Here is a 25,660-nt window from a genome sequence, read left to right on the forward strand (position 1 = left end):
AGTACTGTCACTAATACTTTTTTTTTAATCACCTATTTTTCTCCAGGTTAGCTAAGGTTTCTAGAAAAATTTTCTGAAGATGGTACCGTCACCATTCTTTACCCACAAGTGTGACATCCTGATTCAATGATGGCACTTTTAAAATATCTTTTTATAATCCAGTCCACAATTTTGAAAAGCCCATATTTCATAAACTCTTGAAATCTACGTGCAGTTAAAGCATGACAAAAATACATTATTATACTCTTTCATGTGCTGGTGAGCAAACACAAGTTCAAATTAGCTTATGCAATAATGAATTTTTACATAGAGGCAAGGTATATTTTGGAGTGGCTCACACAGTGGAAAGCTGCAGGGACTAGGGCCTAAGGAGCTAGAGCAAGTTACTGAACATCATCACAACATCTTGCATCTGTCTTTGTAACTAGTGCACAATGTGATGATCTCAGAGACTCTAAAAAATTACATCTGCCCTCTCAAACTCTTGGTGTCTCAAATTCCACAGTAAGAACTTCACTCGTGCCTTAAGCCAAACAGTGCTTTATCACTTATTAAAACTCTTCCATTAACTGATAGCACTTTCCTATACTTTACTTTGAATAAATATAGCAGTTCTTTTCTCTAGAGAAGTTTTGGGTTGGTGGGAAAAGAGAATATAATGGGTTGATGAATGAATGAGATCTGAAGGAAACATCTGCATAATTTCCATATGTTCATGGTAGGTGCCTTTGCATATGCATTTCATTCCAAGTTCTGAAAGAACTCTTTAAACATTTTCAGTGCATTGGCTACTGAATGTGGGCATAGGAAATTTAAGCTCTACATCCAATATCACAACTTTTCAGGATTACTTGAATGACTGTCCTGAAGCCAAGACAGTAAGAAATAATTTAGATATTACCAATTTAATACTTAAATAAGTGAGAGAGAACTTTCTGAAATGTGGTTCCCAGCCATCTGGCAAAACACAATTTTTATTATTACTCCATTCCTGATCTGAAATTTTGGAAAAATTATTCTACTATATACACATTTATTATAAAATAAATATTGACCTTCTATCAAATGCATTTAATAGCTACCTAAAGCTTCTGAATAAGCTGAGTTCATGAAATAAATAAATAAATAAATAAATAAATAATAAAGCTGAGTTCATGTAACTCCAAACAAAAACAAAGAAATGGCATTTGTGTTAATCCATGTGTCTAACTGCCTAAATAATGCACAATGCTTATTAAGTTGCTTGAAATACTGAAAATAACTCAAGGATCTCTATTACTAATACATTGCTCTTAAGGGGTAAAAATCCCATGTAGGAAAAACACTTTCAACACTTCCATTTTATAGATGACACACTAAATGTCTTTCTAAAGTACACAGCTCTTTTAGGACAGAATTAGAATGCAAATCCATTTTTTTTCCAACTTTGACATCAACTGGTACACTCTACTATGCTGCCTTGTCTTTTGATGCTGATATTTGAGAATAATAAAGTACTTTAAGAATGTCTCTAAAAAATGAATAAAGTGGATTCCAGCTACAACTAGTCAGATAAACTTTTGGATAAAATATAAATAATATAAGAACTTATTTGAAGAAATCACCAGAGAAATTACAGTGAAAATATTGGTAAATGCAAACTAAAATAGGGTCAAGTGTATGTGAGACTGTTGGAGGGGGCTATGGACTGAGGTAAGAAGAGAAAGGAGTCAGAGAAAGACAAAAAGTAAAGATCAGGATGAGTAAATTTCATTATTTTTTAAAGGATTTATTTATTTATTTGAGAGAGAGAGAGAGAGCATGAGTGGGGTAAGGAGAGGCAAAGGGAGAGAAAGAAGCTCAAGCAGACTCCCCGCTGAGCTCAGACCCATGGTGGGACTAATCTACAATCTTGAGACCATGACCTGAACCAAAATCAAGAGTCAGGTGCCCAACCAACTGCCCATAAATTTCATTCTTGAAGAATGGTATTTGTCTGTAATCATTACTATTTATTTTTTTAATATATATTTTAAAGATTCTATTTATTTGAGAGAGTAGAACAAGTAGGAGGAGCAACAGAGGGAGACAGAGAAGCAGACTTTCTGCTGAACAGGGAGCTTGATGTGGGTCTAGATCTCAGGACCCTGAGATCATTACCTGAGTGGAAGGCAGATGGTTAGCCAACTGAATCACCCAGGTGCCTCTATAATCATTACTATTTAGAATGAACTTCTGCGTTAGGACTTTTATTGAGTTACAGAGGCAATGGTGGTTTGGTAGTCAGGCATTTCTTATACTCAGCATAGGAGTGTGACTTCCTTAGACTTCCTTAGAGATGTTTCAAGGCTTTGCCCTCTGTTTTCGCATGTCTTCTTGCAGGGTGGAGTTCCACCACAGCCACGCGCCGCGCACACGTGTGCAGTTCTTGGGAATAAGGGCTATATCTTTGGAGGACGTGTTTTGGTTAGTGTTTTTTAATGGATATGATATTTTTATATGTGATTCTTCTTAAAAAATTATTTCCTGATTTGGGGGAACAACTGAATATTCAAATTATCTAGATACTAAATTGCCATTTAATAACTATTATTTATTTTTAATCTCCTAAACAGACTATAACAAGTAATCACAGATGATTTATAAATCATATTTTAATGAGAGAATCCTTCAATGCATAACCAGAAAAGTTTAACTTAATATTTAAATCCTGTTAGTTTTTTTTTTAAGATTTTATTTATTCATTCATGAGAGAGAGAGGCAGAGACATAGGCAGAGGGAGAAGCAGTCTCCCTGCAGGAAGCCCAGTGTGGTACTGGATCCTGGGACTCCAGGATCACGTCCTGAGCCAAAGGCAGATGCTCAATCACTGAGCTACCCAGGCATCCCAAATCCTGTTAGTTTTCTTCTTTTCCCTTTGACACATTAATTGGGTAGCTCTATATTAATTTTATTAACCCTTAACATGGTTTCCCAACATGCAAACTTCTGATGTTAAGTAAAATGGAGATGGTCTATTTTTAATCTGAACTAATTTTAAAACTGAAATTTTAGCCCATAAAAGATGTAAAACACAGACTAATAACACACTTTTGTTTTAGCAAACTAGGATGAATGATTTGCACTATCTGAACTTAGATACCTGGACTTGGTCTGGAAGGTAAGTTTGAGATTTAAGTATATTTTAATCGAAAGGAGTGTGTGTGTGTGTGTGTGTGTGTGTGTGTGTGTGTGTGTGTGTTTGGGACTGTAATCCAAATTTAAGTCTATAAAACTGAACTAGTATCATTTTCTTCAGATTATATATCTAATATAGGAATATACAGATTTAAATTCAGAGTTTGTTCTTTAACCAAACCATATAAAACTTGAGAATACCAGCAGTTGAAAAGTGACTATGTAAAAGTACTGGTTTTATATTAAATATTCTTGAGAACTGGTCAGTAGAAGAAATAAAGGAACAGTTTATTGGGATCATCACAAGTAAACAAAATGAAGTTGGTAAAAGTCAGATTTTATTTGTAGTTCAAAATATATGTTTAACAATAGAACAAATCCATTTAGCTATCATTTCAGCTGTTCATGTAATGAGATGGAACCATAGCTATATATTATTCCAAAATAAAAATACTATTAAAAATGAAACTGTGAAAGTGCCAGAAATGAAGATAGCAGATTGTGTTTAAAATCTTGGCATAGAGAAAGTTTTTCTAAAGATGGTATAAACCCAGAATTCATAAATGAAAAGACTGTTAAGACCACGTAAGAATTAAGTTTTTCTGTATAGAAAACTATATCAAAGTTAAAAGGCAAATTGGAAAATTCAAACAAAAAACAAACTGGAAGTCATATTTGCAGTATTTTTAACAGAGCTCAAACCCACAGGAACTCAGAAAATCAGTAAGAAAAAGACAATCCAACAGAAAAGTGGACAAAGAACATAAATGAGCAACTCATAGAAGAAATACAAATGGGCAAAAATTATTTTAAAAAGATGTTCAACCTTAAAGACAATCAAAGAAATGGAGCTAAAAATAATAGTTTTCACTTACCAGATAAAGAGGATTACAAATGACCAGTGTGCTAGGTTGTAATAACACAATTAGTGGGAGTATAAATTAGTACAGTTTTTCTGGAAGATAGTTTGACAGTATGTTTAAAATGTAAAATCAAATTTCTACTTTCATCCAGAATTTCTCTAAAGACAATAATTGTGTGTGTGTATGAGTGCGTGTATTACAACATTATTATAAAAGCAAAAGCTAGAGGTCATCCCTCATGTTCACAAGCAGGGATTCTTTAAACCCTGGTTCATTTGCCCAGTGGGCCACCATACTTCCATTACCAAAGGAAGTTACACTCATAGAAATATTCTAAAGTATTAGTTGAATGAAAAAAGTTGCAAAGCAGAATATATGATCTCATTTATATATTTTTAATAGGCTAAATGTACATTAAAGCCTAAAGAGATATATACAAAATTATTACTATTTCCTATTGCTAGAGGACAAGATTATAAGAGCATGCTCCTTTTTAAAAATACTTTTGTGGTTGTTGAACATTTTGTAACCAAAATAATTCTTATAGTCAACACAAACAGTAAAAATAATTCCATTTTGGAAAAAATAATTTTATCTTTCACAAATGGCCCAGATTATTCTGGAACATTTCAGAATGCTGGAGAACGATATTTTCTCACCTCCTAAATTAAACTTTTGTACTTATGTTTGTTTTTTTTTACTTTATTTTAAAGATTTTATTTATTATTTGACAGAAAAAGAAAGAGACAGTAGAAGCAGGAAGGAATAGCTGAGGGAGAGGGGAAACAGGATCCTCTGCTGAGCAAGGAGCTAGACATGGGGCTCAGTCCCAAAACCTTGGGATCATGACCTGAGTCAAAGGCAGACACTTAACCGACTGAGCCACCCAGGCGCCCCATGTTTTTATTTTTTTTTAAGAATAAGGCAGTATTTTTTGAAATCTTTAGAGATTTATCCTGGATCTGGAATGGCTTATACCTTTATTTTGAAACTAGAATAGCTAGCATTTTCAGGTGAAGAAGCTTTGGGAAATTATACAGCAAGTAAACCAAAGTAAAAGCAACAACACCCAAATCCCATAATGTCCTTGAGGAAATCAACTGAATATACAAAATTGAACATCGGCCAACAGTAAAAAGTTACAGACATGAAAATAATTATGTTGAAAATTTGAGGAAGTTATATGGATTAAACAACAAGAAACTTATGAAATATGCCCTGGGAATTAACTGGGAATTCGCTTTGTAATTTTCAGTCTGTGTTCTGTGACCAGGTGGAATGGACGCTAAATAGAAAGATTGTTTTAAATGGAAAGATTGTTTAAATTCACCTAAGCATTTAAGAATGTTTTTAAAATCTTAATGGAAGTGAAGATAGTAAAATCAGCTTTTTAAAAAAGTTGTGAGGGCAGTTTTTTATCTGAGATGATCAAAAACCTTTTCTTTTTACTAACATAGTAAGTAGATTTATATATATATTTTTTTCCCCTTGCCACAGGATTCCTGTTAATGGAGAAAACCCCAAACATCGGTCATGGCATACTTTAACACCAATAGCTGATGATAAACTTTTTCTATTTGGTGGACTAAGTGCAGACAATATTCCATTAAGTAAGTCAATTAAAGTTTAGCCTACAATTATTATTTCATTCTTTTTTCTTAATCATATTTGATACTTAAGATGTCTTTCTTTTTATTTTTTTATTTTCAACTGTATGCTTGCATTAAGAATTAGAAGACCCCTTTGCTTTATTTAGTACCTTTGGCTCTCCATGTTCTCCTGTTTCCTAGGTATATAGAAAAGGAAGGGTGGTTGAACCTAGATGAATTAAAGCCCCTTTCATCTATAATATTCTGTGATTCTGTGCCTTCCTGATTTTTGATCCAGATTCTTACACTGTAGGCTGGAATGGGGATTAGAAGAACAGTCTTCCCCAGAAGGCTCTGGAAATATAAGGTGGGAAGGCCAGTTGCTTCTCTTTTTGTTCCAGAACTATAAAGGAAAGTGCTTAGCCAGAATCTTTAAACTCCTGTCATTGCTGATTCCAATGGCTAGGTTTTGTAATGTGGGTTTTTTTTTTTTTTCCCAGCAGTAAAATTGTGACATCAGTATAGACACATGACCAAGAGTATCCGTTTCTTAGTTTGGTATGTTAGATGTTTTGTGTTTTCTTAACCCAGAAATTTTCCATGACTAGAGATGTGTTCATAAGGGACTCATTTATATAATTCCATATAGGATCTGGAAACAGTGACTTATTTTTCAACAAAAATTGAGCATCAGCTGTGCATCTGGCAGTCTGCTGGGCAACAAACTCCAGAGGCTGGTTAGAGAAACAGGAGTTTCTAGTAGTGGATGTTAGTTACTGCGGATTGTTATGCTTCTCCAATTTGAAGGTTTTAATTAAAAGAGATTTGGAGTCTAATAAAAAACATCTATTTTTTTTTCAGTAGGGCTTGTTTAATATCATGTCTTTTTGAGCTCTAATGTTTTTAATTACAATTTGCTGTTTTGGGTCATTGATATGTGGGAAATTCCATGTCCTAACTCTTAGTCTAGTTGGTTTCCTCCTGTACAGACTCAGCCTAACTTCTGGCTAGTATGTGAATTCTTTTAATTTTGTTGACTATGATAGTAGCATTGTGGTAATGAGATAATGGCATTGTGGTTCTGTAAAAAAATGTATTTTTTAAAGCGATATTTACTGAAGTATATATGGGGAAAATGACAGGAGATCTAGGATTTGCTTTAGAGTAATTGAGCCACAAGAATAACAAAAAAAAAAAAAAGAGAGATAAACTAGGCACATGTGATAAAATCTTGGTAGTTGAATCTGCAATATGTGAGGGCTCATTGTCATGGTCACTCTACCTTTGTATATTTCTAAAAATTTTTTTGAGTAAATATGCATACATACAAAAGATAGTTGCATAAATGTAGCATTATAAATTGGGGAAATTTTAAATTTTATCCCAAAGACCTAATCTGAATTTCTGAACTGTCATAATATTGCAGGTGATGGTTGGATTTATAATGTCATAACAAATGGTTGGAAACAACTTATTCACTTACCTAAAACAAGACCCAGGTAAGTCTAGAAATTAATGAATAGTAAAATAGTTAAGAATTTCTGAAGTATTAAAATATAGCACTGATTTTATAGTGTTTGCCATTAAAATCATAAATCATCAAGAAAGATCTTTCAAATAAGCTTGATGTTACCTAAATGATTTAATTATCATTTTAATTATATCTGATTGTTAGAAATGATCTATTCTGTTTTCTTTTCTTTTTTTTTTTATTCTGTTTTCATCTATGTTTAAATATTTGAAAATGTTACTCTTTTAGGTAAATGTATAATCTTTCCTGATAAATATGAAAAGGCTAAGAAATTGGAAGTATCATATGTTAATTTTTTTTGATAAGTAGACAAGAATGAGTTTGGCTTTAGTAGTTATTTATTTTTGGAAGAGGTTTATTTCAATGTAATGAGAAAATTACTTTCATGTTGATCAAATAGATGGCAGATTGTTATTTTATTAACTGATGTATTCATTAATATAAATTTTTTGAAAAAGAAACATGTTATTTGTGGTATATTATAGAGTGAAAGTTGTAGAAACAATATATTTTTAGACCACAATTGATCCTTGAACAACATGAGTTTGAACTGCATGGATCTACTTATTATATGGATTTTTAAAATAAATACAGTACTGTAAATGTATTTTCCATATGATTTTCTTAATAAAATTTTATTTTTTAAAATATGAGTCTAGTTGACATACAATGTCAGCTTCACATGTACAACATGGTGATTCTACAACTCCATACATTGTCCTATGCTCCCCACAATTGTAGGAAACATCTGTCACCATACAATGCTACTACTGTGCCAGCAAGTATATTCCCATGCTTTACCTTTTATTTCCTTGAGTTATTCATCCATAACTGGAAGCCTGTATCTCCCAATACTCTTCACCCATTTTGCTAATCACTCCATTACCTTTTCCTTTCAATCATCAGGGTGTGTTCATAGATCTCATTTTGCTTTTTATTTATTTGGTTTTTTTTATAACATTTTCTTTTCTCTAACTCACTTTATTGTAAGAATACAATATATAATACATATAACATACAAAATATGTATTTATTGACTTTATGTTATTGGTAAAACTTCTGGTCAACAGTAGGCTAGTAATACTTAAGTTTTGAGGAGCCAAAAGTTATATGTCAATTTTCAACTCTGGGAGGTATCAGCATCCCAACCCCTACGTTGTTCAAGGGTCAACTGTACAAAGAAAACCACATTGGTATTGTAATTCTTTTTATTCTAATTTAAGTGAGTAGTATAATAAAAATACATTCATAAGAAATTCAGAGTCAGCACGTTATAATCATTAGTAATTTTACTCTTTTCCTTGCTATGTATTTCAGAATTTTTTTGCTATAGATTATGTATAGTATGAAGTCAACTTAATGGTATGCATTTCAGAAGTTTAATAAGTAGCAATGAAGCAACTTACTTGAGAAAAAGGCCTGAAAATTTTTGTATATATTTCAGTGCCTATATCTATATTAATATGCACGTTTAGAGTTTATCATATCTACATATGTGATTCTTATATTTTCATGTGTAAAAATTCATTGGAGTGTATTATTTTAGCAATTTGGATCTTTTGAAATGCATTTTTTAATTTAAAGAGTTTTATATTAAGATATGGGAGCCCAGAGTTCTAGTCCTTGCTCAGCCAAGTCACTTAATGAAACTGAGCAATAATTTCTTCATCCCATGAAATGAGGGAGTTGGACTAGAGAAGCTCTTAGTTCTCTTGCAGTTGTTTGAACAATCAATGAATTCTTCAATTAACGAATGCATTAATTTTGGACCAAAGTGATAGTAAGAATATGTTTAATTTTTAAATTGCTCCTATTTTATAATTCAATCCTTAATAAGTAATTAGAGCAACACAACTATTATCAATAATATATTAGTTAGAACTGAGCTATGTAAAGAGATTTCTTTGAATTCAGCTGATATGTCATGTAAATAATATGCTTTATTAGAATGTTTAGGTGATAAGTTTAGAGCAGCTGTGAGAGGACATAAACTATCAGTCTAGAGACAAAACATCAGGTTGCAAGCTAGATGTCACCAAAATCAAGGCAGGAAAGGCTTTCCAGTGTTCTTCGATGATGAAGTCCAGGCCAGAGTTTCCCTAAGGCAGATAAGACAGAGGCAAATCTATCTTCAGGTATGAGGTGAGGAGAAGAACAGGTGGGATACAGTTTAGTGTAAGGAGAACATATATATGTGTATGTGTACTAATTTTTTATGAGTGAGAATTTACTTAACATCTAAATACATTTTGTACAAATTGTTCCAAGTTTTGAAATGTAAATGGCCCAATTCTCCTCTTGTAATTCCACAGCAGGATTTCTTGACCTCGGCACTATTGGCATTTTGGACCAAATTATTCTTTGTTATTAGGAGTGTCTTGTGCACTGTAGGATGTTTAGCAGCATTTTTGGCCTTTATCCACTAGATGCCAGTAGTACTGCCCCCCCCCCCCCATACCTGGAATTATGACAACCAAAAATATTTCAGATATTGTCAAATGTTCTTTGGGGGCCAAATCTGCCCTGGTTGAAAACCACTGTTCTATAGCGTGGCACTCTTTTCTCCAGGTCTCACCATAGTTGGAGCAATGCTTGGTTGAAAGGCCATCTATATAGCTATATCTCATTGCCTGTAAAAGTGGCTGTCAGCAAGGACCCTTTTTTTTTTTTTTAACGTGTCTGTAAAAGAAGTCCAACAAAGTGTTGACCTATGGAGCCTCAGGGACTTCCTGTTGGATCCCATTACTATTGCTGAAGTTATACATGGCCTTCTCACCCTGGAAATTTAGCATTCCTTGTATTCTCTTCCTTTTATCCAATCCCCCTCCCCAAGCCCACATCATAATCTGGATGTCATGAAGACTTATATCAATTCATGTTCTACCATATAAGTTGGAGAATTGGGCAGAGTATTTCCTAAACAAAATCCCTTAAGACTCAGTTCTATCCTGGGTCCTGAGTGCAACTGTCGTTGGGTGTGTGAGCGATTGTTTGAGGAAAGTATTTAATTTAACACATTGTGCATAATCCTACTGTTTGCACTTGTGGGAGTTAAGTGAAAAGGTTAAATGTACTAAAAATAAGTTACGTGGTAATAAAATAATGTGTAATGAGGTGTCTTTTGCTTCAGCAATTTGGTCTGTTAAGGAAAGTCATCAAAATTCTCTCAGAGTCAGAGCAATGACTTTGTAAAATTCTTGATTTATCTTTTAAAATTGAGAAATTTACATGTACTTTTTTTCCTGAGAGTGAGAGCTCCCAGAAATATTGAATTTTATGAAACATAAGATTATTCTTTGTAAATAATGTGAAATTGGAGATGAATATGAGCTATTAGATCATTTCCACACCATGCTCTATTCTTATGAGATAATTTATTTAATAATTTAATTAAATATGGTGGTTTTGTATTTCCTTTTGTTAATTAGACTTTTTGAGCACCCACTGGATGCAGAACACCATATTTAGGCATTTTTAAAGAGAAGCATAAAATTAGATTACTCAAGTTCCAGTGGTGTGCTGGTAAAGGGTTAACAACTGCTTTCCAGGAAAAACAAAACAAAAAAGCCCTAATTTGTAGTGTTACTGTGGTCAATTTCAAGCTACCTATGTGATGGCACTGAACATGGATTTGGCAGAATTTATTTTAACTACCTGGTAAGCTACTTCCAGCACACCATTGTCAAATTTTGATCCAAGGATCTCATATGTGGACCTTTAGAAGATCCACACATCAAATAATTAAAGTAGTATATAGAACAGTTTATCTTCAAATGTAAGGCAGAAGATTATAAAATGAGCACATAAATGTTCAAAGGTGCTAACCAGAGAGGAAAGTAGAGCCAGTTTGTTTGGGTATTTTGACACTTCCTGGGGATTTTGAACCTGTGTTAAAGGCTCTGAAAGAATGATTTCTCATCCTAAACATAAGACACAGGGTGAGCAAAAGCCTACAGATAGATAAGCTTTTCTCTTAGGAGACACAAATAAATGAACTTGATTGGAGTAGAGGGTTAATTGCAGGGGGAGGAAGCTAAGAATTAAGAATTATGGGAAAAAGAAATAATGGTTTTCTTTTTAAAGAAATAATTGTTGATCGTGATTATGAGCCTAAGAAAAATGGCACAGTTGCTTCCTGATCAGGACATGCTCATGGTTAAAAACATGTGAAAAATATTATTTGTCAGCTAAATATAGCTGAGAGAGAGTAGAGACAGAAAAACCAATAATAATTCTGGTATTCTGTACCCAGAGTGCTAAGTAGTGTGACAGTATAAATGTGAAGGGATTGCCATGTTGGGTTTGTTAGGTGTTGGGGAACAGAAAACAGGAAAGAAAATTCAAAAGTGATTAAAAAAAAAAAACCAGTAACATGGCAGATCATAATAAGAAACTTGGGAAAGGGGACCATTTCACCAATAGGCTGATCAGTTTCTTTTTAATTCATTTTATTTCAGTGATAAAGTCTATGAGATAAAGAGGTTAGAAAAAGGTTGGGGAATATAATAGAAAAGAGTTATTGGGAGTTACCTCCTTAATTGACATGATTTAATGAGAATCTAATCTTTTAGTGATTCTAGAGGAATCTTCAAAATCTAATCTCTTTTAGGATATGCCAAAGGTTCAAGTTCAATCATGCCCATTTTGAAATAGATTAAAAGTGAAAATGTGCAGTTTAATATGGATTTATATGTCACATACAGTTTCTTTCTTCATAATATTTTACTCTGCTTATAATTTTCAATTATAGGTTATGGCATACGGCCTGTTTGGGGAAAGAAAATGAAATAATGGTATTTGGTGGGAGCAAGGATGATTTACTTTCCTTGGATACAGTAAGAAATTTTCATATCTAAATATTTCCTCTGAGTAGTTTTGTTAATCAAACTAAATGGCTGTTCAGTAAGATTGTTGATATTCCCACATTGCAAAATATGGAAGAATATTAAATGTTACTCTGTAGTGTGATTAATCTTCAGAATGAGTGGCTTTTGTGAAGCATTTAAGGATATTTTGAGTTTACAAGTCAAAATAGGTCTATTAATCTCATTAGTCAAATTATTAAGAAGATTTTACTTATTTATTCATGAGGGATACAGAGAGAGATAAGCAGAGACACAGGCAGAGGGGGAGAAGCAGGCTCCATGCAGGAAGCCCGATGCAGGACTGGATCCCAGGACCCCGGGATCACGCCCTGAGCCAAAGGCAGATGCTCAACCGCTGAGCCACCCGGGTCTCCCACGAAGAGGTTTTAAAGGAGGACTCTTCCTTTCCTCTTTGAGCCTCATCATAGTATGGGTGTTTTTAATTTTTTGAAATTAAAATATTTGCAAATTATAGATATTTCATAAGAATATATATAATGTATATATAAACTAAATAGAGTAATAAATACCCATGAAATTTGATGCCTCACTTAATAACTAGAACACCAATGCTAGCTTCTCCCATCAAGAGGAATGCAGTTTGAAATTTTTAAGTGTATTTTTCTTTTTATTCTATGTGTCTTTTGCCATTGCTTTACCCATTTTATATTTAAGATGAAAGCATTCCAGTTTTAAAATTCGATAAAACTAAGGTCAAAGAAATAAATTAATAACTTTTGGAGAGCATCATTCTTTCACTTCTAGCACCTCGGCCAATTCAGAGCAAGGTAGTCATGCCCATACTGTGTTGTGATGGGACAGGAGCTCAGGATCGGTTGCCCTGGTTTGTATAGGGCATTGGGAATAGCTGGCCTCTGAGCTGGCAGGGATAGGGTGCACCAGCCAGAATCCAGCCACCTTGGCGCCAGCTCACTGACACATGATCTCCAGAGTTGTGCCTGCCATGTGGCAAACCGTGAAATGAGCTGGCTTATCTCCAGGGAATTTGGTTTACTTTTAGTTTTGAAGCCTCTGATTTAAACACTACATACATTGAAAGTTTTAGAACTTTTCTTTGGCTGAGAATTCAGTTTTTCAACAAAAGATTAAAACCACGACTTTGCATTTAATTAAAAAGCAAATTTTGTGGTTTGTCTTCTTTTTCTTGGCACTAGAAATCAGTAGGATACAGAGTTTATCATTAAAACAGGAATTCTGGGATGCCTGGGTGGCTCAGCAGTTGAGCGTCTGCCTTTGGCAGGGTGGCATGTTCCTGGGGTCGGGCTCCCTACATGGAGCCTGCTTCTCCTTCTGCCTGTGTCTCTGCCTCTCTGTGTGTGTATCTCTCAGGAATAAACAAAGTCTTAAAAAAAAACAGGAATTTTGATTAAAATCATGATCATAAATTATGAAATTCTACAGACTTCTCTGAAAGGATTAGGGACATTTTCTGCTGATTCTTTGACACTAACTTTTAGATGAGAGAATCATTATTCATAAAATCTTCTGGATCTTTTGGAAGTAGATTTCCAAATGAAGATTCCCAGGATTTGGAAAAGAGAAACAAGATAAAGAAATTTTAAATAAGAGTCATTTGGAAGAGAAAGTTCTGCTTAAAAAACAAAAAAGCTTGAAAACCACCACTTTTCTCATTTTGAACTCACTGTTCTAAGAGAAGAACATGCATCTGAGTTTAAATTTGCAATTGTATAGTTTGTGATTAGGTAAAAACTTAGTCACTGAGAAATGGTAGCAATGTACCCAAAGTTTTTGTGGCTAGCAGGTGTGTGTATGCATATGTATGTTGTGTGTGCGTATGTGTGTATGTGAATAACTAGAGGGAGAGAGTTTTATTTGCTGCTTTACATAATTTCTTTTACATTTATAAAATAAAAAATTCAATTATTAATGCATTTTCATTCTTTTAAACACCTTGATAATTCTTTTTTTATGTTGATTAGGGCCACTGTAATGATTTATTGATCTTTCAAACACAGCCTTATTCACTACTCAGGTAAGTGAATTCATTATATATGTATATATATATATATACACTATTAATATATAATTTCTTTCATCTTTTTGGGAAGTGTGATAATTTTTCAAATAGTTTATGATTTGAATTTAAGAAAATGTTTACATCTTCCTAAAAGTATAATCAAATTTATAGTAGTGAACCACATACCAACAGGACTTTTAAAAATTAAAATACACAATACAATCATATTTTTATTTGGTGCATAAAATTGCATTTAGTTCACATGGGGAGTATTAAACATACTGTATTTCCTTGATTCTAAGCCTGAATTTTTTCATATTTTAACTTTTCTGAAATCAATGTGTGTCCAGTAATAGACACACATATATGTGCACTTAATTTAGTAAAATTTTTTTTTTTACCACCAAAAATGTTACTAAATTGGTGGTATGACTTATGGTATCTTAGCTCATACACTTGTGCTCTAAAAAGAATATATTCAAGGTTCAGTTGAAAGATTGTGGAAGAAGCCCCTGTTTCTGCCTGTGAGGGTCAGGAGGAAGGGTTTGAGTGAAGTAGAAGTTGCCAAGTGACCAACTGTAGTTATTTATGCAGGGGGAATAACACGGGTGAAGGCATGTGAGAGAGAAGCTGACATGCTAGATGTCAAGGAGTAGTCTAACTTCCAGACATTCTACAGCTTGAACTACTTGAAAACCACTGGACCAGCTCAAATTGGACCATCCTAATGGCTTTCTTAACTGCTCCTTCTGTTATTGTAGTGGTTCCTTCGGTTACTGCAGGTTAGAATCTCAGGGAACTTCAAAAAGTACTGATGCCTGTGTTCCATGCCCACATGTTATGATTTAATTGGTCTGGGATGTAGCCTGAACTTTGGAATTTTTGGAAGACCCCAACATAATTCTAACATGCAGGCAGTTTGGAAATTGCTGATGTCATGATTATTGCCTTGTATTGTTTCTTAACTTTTGCTGTGAACATAACTACTTTCCCTAAGTAGATTGCAAGTTCCTTATATTCAGGGATAATACAGTATTTGAGTGCTTACCTTGGGAAAGCACTATGCTATGAAGTGAAAAGTCATGTTCTTTTCCTTAAATTGCTAGTAAAATAGAAGGCAGGTTTTCAACAACTCTAAAAGAAAAATAAAATTGTTTAAGAGAAACCTATACAAAGATAATGAGACTGGCAAAGAAGACCCTCTATTCATGTGGTTAAGATGGAGAGAGTTAGGGGACTCTTTGCAGAAGAGGAAGAGTTAGAGACAATTTGCTATGAACATGCGTTGCAAGGGTGTTTGTACAAGGTATATGAGTATGGTATGTTCTGGAAACTGAATTCTTGAGCATTCCTAGACATAAGCATGAGATATGGAGTAGGAGAAGAAATCAGAAACCTTGTATCAATTAGAGCTTTTGTGTTTCATGCAGATGAGTTTACATTATCTTGTGGGAGATCAAGAACCACTGAAAAATCTGGAGCAGAGGAATAAGCTGATCATATTACAAATTAGAAAGCTCCTTTGAGAAGAATGTGGTTAAGAGATTGGAGGGATATGTGACTGGGTAATGAAAGTTAATAGAGACTTGCAGGGATCCCTGGGTGGCGCAGCGGTTTGGCGCCTGCCTTTGGCCCAGGGCGCGATCCCAGAGATCGAATCCCACGTCCGGCTCCCGGTGCATTGGGCCTGCTTCTCCCTCCGCCTATGTCTATGCCTCTCTCTCTCTCTCTCTGTGACTATCATAAATAAATAAAAATTTAAAAAAATTTAAAAAAGACTTACAGTGGTCAAGCATAAAGTGTGGGGCTGAAAAGTGGAGTTGGAGAAGGGCTAGAGATAGAATGGGCTTGGTAGGGGAAGGAGAGTAAAGAATAATAGTCTATGAAGAAGGAAGTGAGGGCAGCCCGGGTGGCTCAGTGGTTTAGTGCCGCGTTCAGCCCAGGGTGTGATCCTGGAGACCTGGGATCGAGTCCCACGTCAGGCTCCCTTCATGGAGCCCTCTCCCACTGCCTGTGTCTCTGCCTTTCTCTTTCTCTGTGTCTCTCATGAATAAATAAATAAATAATCTTAAAAAAAAAAAAACCAAAAACCTATATTAAAAAAAGAAAAAGAAGGAAGTGAGTTTGAAGGTGGGACGGCATAGAAAGATGAATTTGGTTTGGGGCCTTTTGAAGTTGAAGTACTTACAGTGTCTTTAATGGAGCTATTCATTAACTAGTCAAATATATGGAGAGATGTCTGGGCTAGACATAAAGATTTAAGAATCATAGTTAGGGGCTCCTGGGTGGCTTAGTTGGTTAAGCATCCAACTCTAGATCTCAGCTCAGATCTTGAGCTCAGGGTCATGAGTGCAAGCCCCATGTTGGAATCAACACTCCAGCTGGGATATAGAGCCTACTTAAAAAAAAAAAAAAAAAGGATCACTGGAGTATAGATTGGAGTTTTGAGAGCAAGGATGAAGCCAACAACTGAGCGCTAGGAACTCATAACATCTGAGGAGTTAAAGAAGCACAAGATAATGAAAGACGAATCAGGAGATAATGGGAATGCAAAATGGAGGGAGGAGAGAACTGAAGATGGAGAGACTAGTTGCTGGAAAGAGGTCACAGAATATCTGGATTGCAAAGTGCCATGGATAATTTCTGGGGAGCAGCACTGAAACCACAGGAAAAGTAAGGATACAGTTGACCCTTTAACAGCACCGATTTGAACTGCACAGTTTCACTGATATGCAGGTTTTCCCCGATAAATCCACACAGCACTGTAAATGTATTTTCTCTTCACTAGGATTTTCTTAATAGAATTTCTCTTTTCCAGTGCACTTTACTGTAATAATATGGTATATAATACACAACATACAAAATGTATGTTTATGGACTATGTTATGGGTAAAGTTTCCAGTCCACAGTAGACCATTAGTAATTACGTTTTGGGGGAGTCAAAAGTTAGGTGTGGATTTTCTACTGCATGGGGAGCCGTGGTGCCCCTAATCCTCAAGCTGTTGAAAGGTAATGGTTTATATGCTGAGAAGCTGCTACCAGGTTTTGGAAACAAGAAAACAAAGGAAAAATTGTCAGAGCAGGATCTTGAGGTGGATTTTAGTGAACAGGTAACTGAATTAGTTGTTGAGAAGAATACTTTAAAATAATGGGGAAAGTCGGAAGTAGGGATATAAAGGCAGAGGAATTTGTTGGCTGGGAGGGGTACAGGGAGAGGGCGCTGAGCAAGTCTTACTTGGTAGTGAGGTCATGGGGGGGAGAAAGAGGAGATGTGAGGATATGAACTGCGAGGGTTGAAGATCGGAAATCACTGCCTCAGTGGCTTCGAGAAGATAGAGACGAGGGCTGTGTAGCACAGCTGAGCACTGGGGAGGGGGTGGAGGGCTGAGACCAAGGAGAAGGGGGCAGGGACGGCCCGTCTGCCCAGCAGGCCTTTCTGCGGCGGCTCCGAGCAGCCAGGTGGCCCGGTCCACCGGGGGTCGGAGAAGGACGGCGGCCAAGGGGGGTAGAGTTGCTGGAAGAGAATGAAGCGCAGACGGCCCGGGCTGGGCAGGAGAGGAAGCTGAGGCTGGAGGGGCCGTTGTGGCTGGAGAACCGGGAAGCGAGTGCGCGTGGGCCCGGACGCGAGGCCACGGTCCAGGAGGGGCGTGTGCACGGGAAGCTTTCGGGGGTGGAGCTGCAGAGTGCGGCTCTCAGGGGCAGACGCGGAATCAAGGACGGGGGAAGGGGAGGGGGGGGGAGCCGGCGAAGTGACCGCAGCCCCGGAGCCTCAGGGCCGCGCTCCCCACCCGGCCGCGCCGTCAGGGAGGGGAACCGGGATGGGATGGGGCGCTGCCCCCCACACAAACGACGGACACCGATAGGCCACACAGGACGCGCTTGGGTCTGAGGTTGGGGCCGAGGCCGACGGCCGGCTTCGTGGCAGCGCCCTTTGCCCCTAGTGTGGCGCTTCTGGGAAGGTGCACACAGTGTTTTAAGGCTGAGCGAATTTCGATGCAACAAAGGGAATATAAAGGGCGCCTGGCTGGTTCAGTCGGTTAAGCCCTGTCTTCAGCTCGTCAAGATCTCCGTGTTCTGGGATCGAGCCCCACGTTCGGCTCCCGGCTCAGCGAGGAGTCCGGTCTTCCGCCCTTCCTTCTCTCTCTCAAATAAATAAAAGCTTTTTAAAAAGGGGTTGAAATGGAAGTTTTCTCAATATTGGGCTGCTTCCTCCTAAATAGTGCACACGAATAAGTATTTGTTGAATCAGTGAATGAATAGTAACAACAGAGTCCATCTCCCCATCTGACTCTTCCTTCCCCCATGTGGAAGGGGCACAGGAGCTATCGTGCTACCAGGGCAGCAGAGTGAAGTTGACATCAAGTGTAAGATTCGTGTCATTTGCTTGTACTTCTCCCCTATCTATGTAGAACGTTTTCATTTTTCATTCTCCTTCCTTAGACTTCCCAGAGTACAGAGAAAAGGCTTCATGAAAGTATGGAAGAAGATGCAAATATCTAGAGTGTATTTGTAAAAATGACAATGGAAGTTAATGACAGAATCAAGTGAATCTATCTTTAAACCTTTTTAAAAAGATTTATTGTTTAAAGTTTATCCGTTCAAACAGATGCTCTGATAGTTTTTTTTTTTTTTTTAAGATTTTATTTACTTATTCATGAGAGACACAGGAGAGAGAGGCAGAGGGAGAAGCAGGCTCCATGCTGGGAGCCCGACGTGGGACTTGATCCTGGGTCTCTAGGATAAGGCCCTGGGCTGAAGGCGGCGCTAAACCGCTGAGCCACCCAGGAATCCCCTCTTTTGATAGTTTTTTTTTTTTTTTAAGATTTATTTATTTATGATAGACATAGAGAGAGAGAGAGACAGAGAGAGAGAGACAGAGAGACAGAGAGAGAGAGAGGCAGAGACCCAGGAGGAGGGAGAAGCAGGCTCCATACACCGGGAGCCCGACGTGGGACTTGATCCCGGGACTCCAGGATCGCGCCCTGGGCGGAAGGCAGGCGCCAAACCGCTGAGCCACCCAGGGATCCCCTCTTTTGATAGTTCTTAATCAATTTTCTTTTGGTTTTAAAATCCAAAATCCTCTTCAAAGTAGCTGAAGAAAAAAAGGGAATTGTATTTGAAAGGACACTAGTCTCCAGGAGACTCAAAGGGGAAAAATGAACAGAGGGGAAAGCGGAGAACCTCAAGTGGTCTCTCATTGACTCTTCCTTTATTGCTGCTCCATTCCTCTCTTCAGACCTGCTGTCTCTGGGTCAGTGTAAGTCAAGGGTGCCAGTGCACTGAGTTACAGCACGGGAATGGGGAGGACCGGACCATATGGCATAAAAATGGATGTTAGATACTTCATCTTGGGGCAATGGAAGAAAAAGTTCTCAAGAAGATTAAGTAGTTTTTGGACTGGAAGGATAAACGAAAAAAGATAGACTAACCTGCTTTGAAATCAAGTCTGAATTTTTTCTGCTTAAATAACACGAGCCTTCCCAGATGGCTCAGTAGTTGAGCATCTGCCTTGGGATCAAGTCCCGCATTGGGCTCCCTGCAGAGAGCCTGCTTCTGTCTCTGCCTGTCTCTCTGTGTCTCTCCTGAATAAATAAATACAATCTTTTTTTAAAAATAGAAAAATAGGGGATCCCTCGGTGGCGCAGCGGTTTGACGCCTGTCTTTGGCCCAGGGCGCGATCCTGGAGACCCGGGATCAAATCCCACGTCTGGCTCCCGGTGCATGGAGCCTGCTTCTTCCTCTGCCTGTGTCTCTGCCTCTCTCTCTCTCTCTCTCTCTCTCTCTCTCTCTCTCTCTCCCCCCTCTCTGTGACTATCATAAATAAATAAAAATTTAAAAAAAAGAATCTAAAAAAAAGAAAAAGAAAAATAACATTTTGTGTGGTGCATGGTGAGTTGTAATTTTTGTTTCCACTGGATTTTGGTCACAATATGCTATGCTATATATGCTCCATGCTATAAAAATATATAATTATTGTGGTGCTCTGGGAAGAACATGTATCCTATCATGTTCCAAACAATACAGAGGAAATACATTACCATTTAAACATTTTATGATGATTTTTATTAAGAATACTTACCTGTAAATATTTTATGATTCAGGTTCAAAAACCAATAATTCTATTATGTTTTATTTACAGGTCATGCCTTGACTGCATTGGCAAAAATGCTATAATTTTAGAAAGTCAGATATCTTTATTACCTCCTAAACTTCTGCAACAAGTACTCAAAAAAATAACATTTTGGACTGCAGCTAATCACCGAGAAGAACAAAGAGCCCAAAAAGAAGAAACAGAAAATAAGTATCAGTGGATCATTAGCAATTAAATTGTCATATACTCTATATATTTAATATGTGTAAACATTTTAATCAGACTGTATATTTACCCCCCAAATTGGAGGCTTTATTTAGAAGATAAAAATTGAAACAAAAATGCTATGTTAAAGTGATTATATGTCATGAATATATGGGAATTAGATGTTAATGGAAGATTATATTTATATTTGTAAACTAATTTCCTAATAAGCTGCGGGAAGAAATATACTTTCTGAAAGTAAGAACAGTTGTAAGAGATTTTAACTCACTGTGTACTCTTTACTGGAAAGTTTACATGAATTTGAGGAGAATAAGAAATTAACCCAAGGACTTTAGAAATCCCCCAACATAATAATAGATAAAAGCATTATACATCAACTTTCAGGAAGAATGGATGTTCTCAAGCCACTTTAAAATTAAAGCTTCTCATTAAATAACCCAGTTATTTATAAAACTTCTCCTTAAATAACTGATCCAGCTGGGCAAAATGATAAAATTGGCAAACACTGATGTGTGTTTAGTACCGGCCTCCTACCCTTCTGCACTTACCTAGCAAAATCTTGTTAAGCATCGTCGTAACTTTTCCTCACCTTTATTTAAGGAGCGGAATACATGTCTTCAATTGTCCATTACTCCTAAGTTATTAGTTTGTCCAAATTTATATATATATATATAATATATATATATATATTATATATATATATATAAAGACCATGTTTTAAAGTGTCTAAAGTGGAGGTTTGCTTATCATACAGGCTTTGAAATATTGAGAAGCAGTAGATGTATTAACTTTTCAGACACATTAAAAAATACTTTTGCTTTGGAAGAGTGCTTCTAAAGCAGTTTTTGTAAGTAATGAAATGGGATGATAACCTAGTAATTTGCCTGTATAGAAACCCTGCTATTTGGCCCACACCACTCTACAGAGCTGGTACTCAAGACCCACGAACCTGGAAATATGTTCTCCTCCCACTGATGGTCAGTATTAACTGCCTCTACGGAAATGGCACACTGTATTTATCTTTATATTCCTTAAACTAGTACTTTTGCCATAATTAAGAAATTACTCATATTATCGGTTATACCCTTCCACTGAATTATTAATAACAATGAATTATTTAAAAGTTCAGTATATGAAATTATTCTCCATAATACCACCATTCAGGTTATCTCTAAAATTTAAAATGTTAGAGAGAATATATTTCTATATTGAAAAATATATGTAATTTATAATATAGTAGCTTATACTAGGTCATTACATTTTACAGGTATATTTTATATATGTACTGTATTTTGGATGTGTAAAGCTTCTATTTATGTATTGAAATACTTTGTGCTTACATTTTATTTATTATATGAACCATATATACTATTTTCCTAGTTTTGTTAGTGTGAACCAGTCATTAGAGTTGATTGTGCAAATAATATTTCAGTGTAAGTTTTATTTTTTACTACGTTTAGGCTGATTAACAGATATAGAAAATGAATCTCACAGGTAATATACATCTTAGAAGTAATTATTACATGAATTTCTGTTATCAGCATTTTTAAGGGAAAAAATATCAAAACCTATTGGACAGTGATAGATGACATTGAAGGAAATGAACATCTTTTAAAATGTGAATTATGTGAATTTAAATTCTAGATTATGTGAACACTTTCCCTAGCCTCTTAGAAAAGTGCTTCTGATTTTAAATGGTTTACTTAGAATGTGAAAAGTTGGGAGTAGCCTCCTCAAAATACACTATCATTTAGGCTTCAACAGAAATCTGTGATCTGTGGCACACAAAACTTTTGACTTAATACACTGTGCTGCCTCAGGAACCTGTATGTCCTGAGCAGTAGCCCCATGGTTGGAGTGGCAGGAAATTCTGATCTTTACCTTTAAGCTCCAAAAGTTGGATTAAACCGAGCTTGGCTTGTCTGCTATTAGAAATTCTTGGAGTCTGCAAAGCCTGTGTTGAAGTCTCAAAGCCAAATAGTATTAATTCCTCACTTCCCATCAGCTGATGGTTTGCTGTCAATTTTTGTGCTGCTGACCTGCTGACCTCCACAGTACAGAGGAACCCAAGACAGTAATAGCCCCATAACTTTCTCTCCGAGCTCCCCTCACAGGTGCTCTGTTTGAAAAATGACTCTACAAGGGTTGACAGTCTTTTTCAGATGGTTCACAGAATAGGTTTCCAGTCTGGTTCTCAAGGAAAAAGATTTCTGGCCATCTTTATTATGGTTATTCTCAATATATTCTTCCCGTTGCCAGGAAGAATTCTTTTGAGTATTATCATTTTTAGTACGATATAGTCAGTAACACATCACAGTTAGGGTACATTTTTTTCCAAATCACATCTTTGCACACGTAAAAAGTGATTAGCCTTTGGCTAGAAGCATATCCAAAGAACTTTATACCTTCTGTCTAGGCACTAAAGTGATGCTTTCACTAATACATTATTTATATTGTATGTGTGTGTGAGAAAGAAATAATAGAAACTAAGAGAATAATTTTCAGGATAGTACACACTGACAAATATTTTTTGACATTAGAACACTTCAAAAGAAAAGCAACTTTGAGAAACATGTAATACTCCCTCCCTGCTTTGTGCGTGTGTGCGTGCACATGCGCACACAGTCACACACACATGCCTGTTTTTCATTTTATTAATGTGATTGTATTGGCATTTCAAGTTGTTGAGGCTATCATACAGTCCAGTGTGGGAACAGCAAGAACATTTTTTATCATCCTGTTACAGACTGAATGTTTCTGTTCCCCCCAAATTCATATATTGAAACCCTGATCCTCAATCAATGTAGTAGTATTTGGAGGTGGAGTATTTGGGAGGTAATTAGGTTTAGATGAGGTCATGAGGGTAACAACCCCACGATGGGATTATTGTCCTTATAAGAAGAGGCAGAGACCAGAGCTCATTCGCTCTCTCACCTGCCACGTCAGGGTGCAATGAAAAGGCAGCCATCCGCAAGCCAGGAAGGGGGTCCCCACTTAAATCTGCCAGCACCTTGATCTTGGACTTTCCAGGCTCCAGAACTGGGAGAAATAAATGTCTGTCATTCAAACCATCCAGTCTGTGGTACTTTGTTATAGCAGTCACACTAAGACACACCTAAAGTCCAGAGTTTACATTAAGATTCACTCTTGATGGCATTTATCCTATGGGTTTAGATAGATGTGTAACAATATGTATCTACCATTATAGGAGCATATAAAATAGTTTCAGTCTCCTAAAAATCATCTGTGCTCTGTTCATTCATTTCCCCCACCCCACTAACCCCTGGCAACCATTGATCTTGTTACTCCATAGTTTTGCCTTTTCCATAAGTCATATACTTGGAATGATGGAGTATGTAGCCTCTCCAGGCTGGTATATTTCAGTAGTTAGAAGCATTTAAGTTTCCTCGGTATGTTTTCATGGCTTAAAAAGATAAATCACTTCTTTTCAGCACGGAATAAAATTCCATTGTCTGGATATTCTTTATCAAGTTGAAGAAGTTCCTCTGTACTCCCTAGTTTGCTGAAATTTTTTAAAAGATTTTATTTACTTATTTATTTTATTTACTTATTTATTTATTTTTATCTGAGAGGGAAGAGCATGAATAGGGGAGGAGTAGAGGAAGAGGGGCAAGCAGACTCTGCACAGAGCACAGAGCCCAACATGGAGTTTGATCTCAGGACCCAGAGACCATGACCAGAGCTGAAACCAGGAGTTGGATGCCCAACCAGATGACCCACCCTGGTGCCCCTTTCCACTTGCTGAGAGTTTTTATCCTGAATAGGTGTTATATAATTTTTCTGCTTCTATTGATATGATCATTTGATTTTTTTTTTTTAGCCTTTTGATATGGTAGATTCCATTAGCTGCTTTTTGAATGTTGAACAGTCTTGTATACTAAGGATAAGTTTTACTTGGTCATGGCGTATAATTCTTTTAAAAAATTTTAAAAATATTTTGAGAGAGAGAGAGAGAGAGAGAGACGGAATGAGCAGGGTGAGGGGCTGAGGGGAAGCAGACCCCCTCTTGAGCAGCGATCCCCAATCAGGGCTAGGACCCTGGGATCATCATGACCTGAGTAAGCTGAAGGCAGGCGCTTAACTCACTGGACCACCCATGTGCCCCTCAAGTTGTCTAATTCTTATGTGAGTTTTGGCAGATTGTGTCTTTCAAGGAATTGGTCCATTTCATCTAGGTTATCAAATATAGGGGCAGAGTTGTTCATAATATTCCTTTTAATGTTATGGAATCTGTAGTGCTGTCCCCTATTTCATTTCTGACATCATTAGTAATTTGTGTCCTTTCTCTTTTTTCCTTAGCCTGGCTTAGAGGTTTATTGATTTTATTGATCTTTTCAAAGAACCAGCTTTTAGTTTTTTTTGCTAATTTCTTGTTTTCTGTTCTTTTTCTGTTTGTTTGTTTGTTTGGTTTATTCATGAGAGACACAGAGAGGTAGAGACATAGGCAGAGGGAGAAGCAGGCTCCCCCAGGGAGCCTGATGTGGGACTTCATGCGAGACTCCATCCCAGGACTCGAGCCCAGAACTCTGGGATCACTACCAGAGTCAAAGGCAGACGCTCAACCACTGAGCCATCCAGGTGCTCCTTATTTCTGGTTTTCAATTTCACTGATATGGCTGTAATTTTTTTTTTAAAGATTTTCTTTATTCATGAGAGACACACACACAGAGGCAGGTTCCATTCAGGCATCCCATGTGGGACTTGACCCCCGGCCTCCAGGATCACACCCTGGGCGGAAGGCAGGCACTCAACCTCTGAGCCGCCACCCGGGCGTCCCAGCTCTAAATTTTTATTATTCTTTTCTTCCACTTGGATTTAATTTGCTCTTCTTCGGTTTCCTAAGATGAACACTTAGATGACTGATTTTAGATCTTTTTTTTTTTTTTAAGATTTTATTTACTCATGAGACACACACACACACACACACACACAGAGGCAGAGACACAGGCAGAGGGAGAAGCAGGCTCCATGCTAGAAGCCCGAAGTGGGACTCGATCCCGCGACTCCAGGATCATGCCCTGGGCCGAAGGCAGGCGCCAAACCGCTGGGCCACCCGGGCTGCCCTCTTTCTTCTTTTCTAATATATGCAATTCAGCGCTGTAAATTTTCACCTAAGCACTGCTTTCACCCATCCTACAAATTTTGAAAAATTATAAACATATAGGCAGTGACTAGGGAAGAAAATGAAAGGAAGGAACTAAGGGAGGAAATTTTCGGGCTATGAAAATCTGAGCCCGGAAAGCCTTTGTTACTGTTCCAAGTATTCCTCCCAAGCAGCGGCCCCAGCATGAAGATGGGGAAGAGGCCAGATAACAAAGCG

General features: G+C 36.9%; 1 protein-coding gene across 5 annotated transcripts in view; it reads left to right on the forward strand.

Moving 5' to 3' along the window:
- Nucleotides 1–22,086, forward strand: part of KLHDC1 (kelch domain containing 1) — a 42,902-nt gene extending 20,816 nt beyond the window's left edge. For 2 of the 5 annotated variants that reach the window (XM_077909211.1, XM_077909213.1), the window contains 7 exons: nucleotides 2,362–2,445; nucleotides 3,081–3,139; nucleotides 5,517–5,629; nucleotides 7,035–7,107; nucleotides 11,890–11,974; nucleotides 13,966–14,018; nucleotides 20,143–22,086. In XM_077909211.1, the coding sequence (XP_077765337.1) occupies nucleotides 2,362–2,445; nucleotides 3,081–3,139; nucleotides 5,517–5,629; nucleotides 7,035–7,107; nucleotides 11,890–11,974; nucleotides 13,966–14,018; nucleotides 20,143–20,329 (654 nt within the window). In that variant the 3' untranslated portion in view covers nucleotides 20,330–22,086. Of the gene's footprint in view, nucleotides 1–2,361; nucleotides 2,446–3,080; nucleotides 3,140–5,516; nucleotides 5,630–7,034; nucleotides 7,108–9,086; nucleotides 9,282–11,889; nucleotides 11,975–13,965; nucleotides 14,019–15,433; nucleotides 15,760–20,142 lie in introns of those variants that run through there. The other 3 variants (XR_013386170.1, XM_077909210.1, XM_077909209.1) reach the window with 3 other exon arrangements.
- The last annotated feature ends 3,574 nt before the right edge of the window (nucleotides 22,087–25,660 follow it).

The sequence above is a fragment of the Canis aureus genome, chromosome 9 (genome assembly GCF_053574225.1).
Source record: "Canis aureus isolate CA01 chromosome 9, VMU_Caureus_v.1.0, whole genome shotgun sequence".
Classification (NCBI taxonomy): Eukaryota; Metazoa; Chordata; class Mammalia; order Carnivora; family Canidae; genus Canis; species Canis aureus.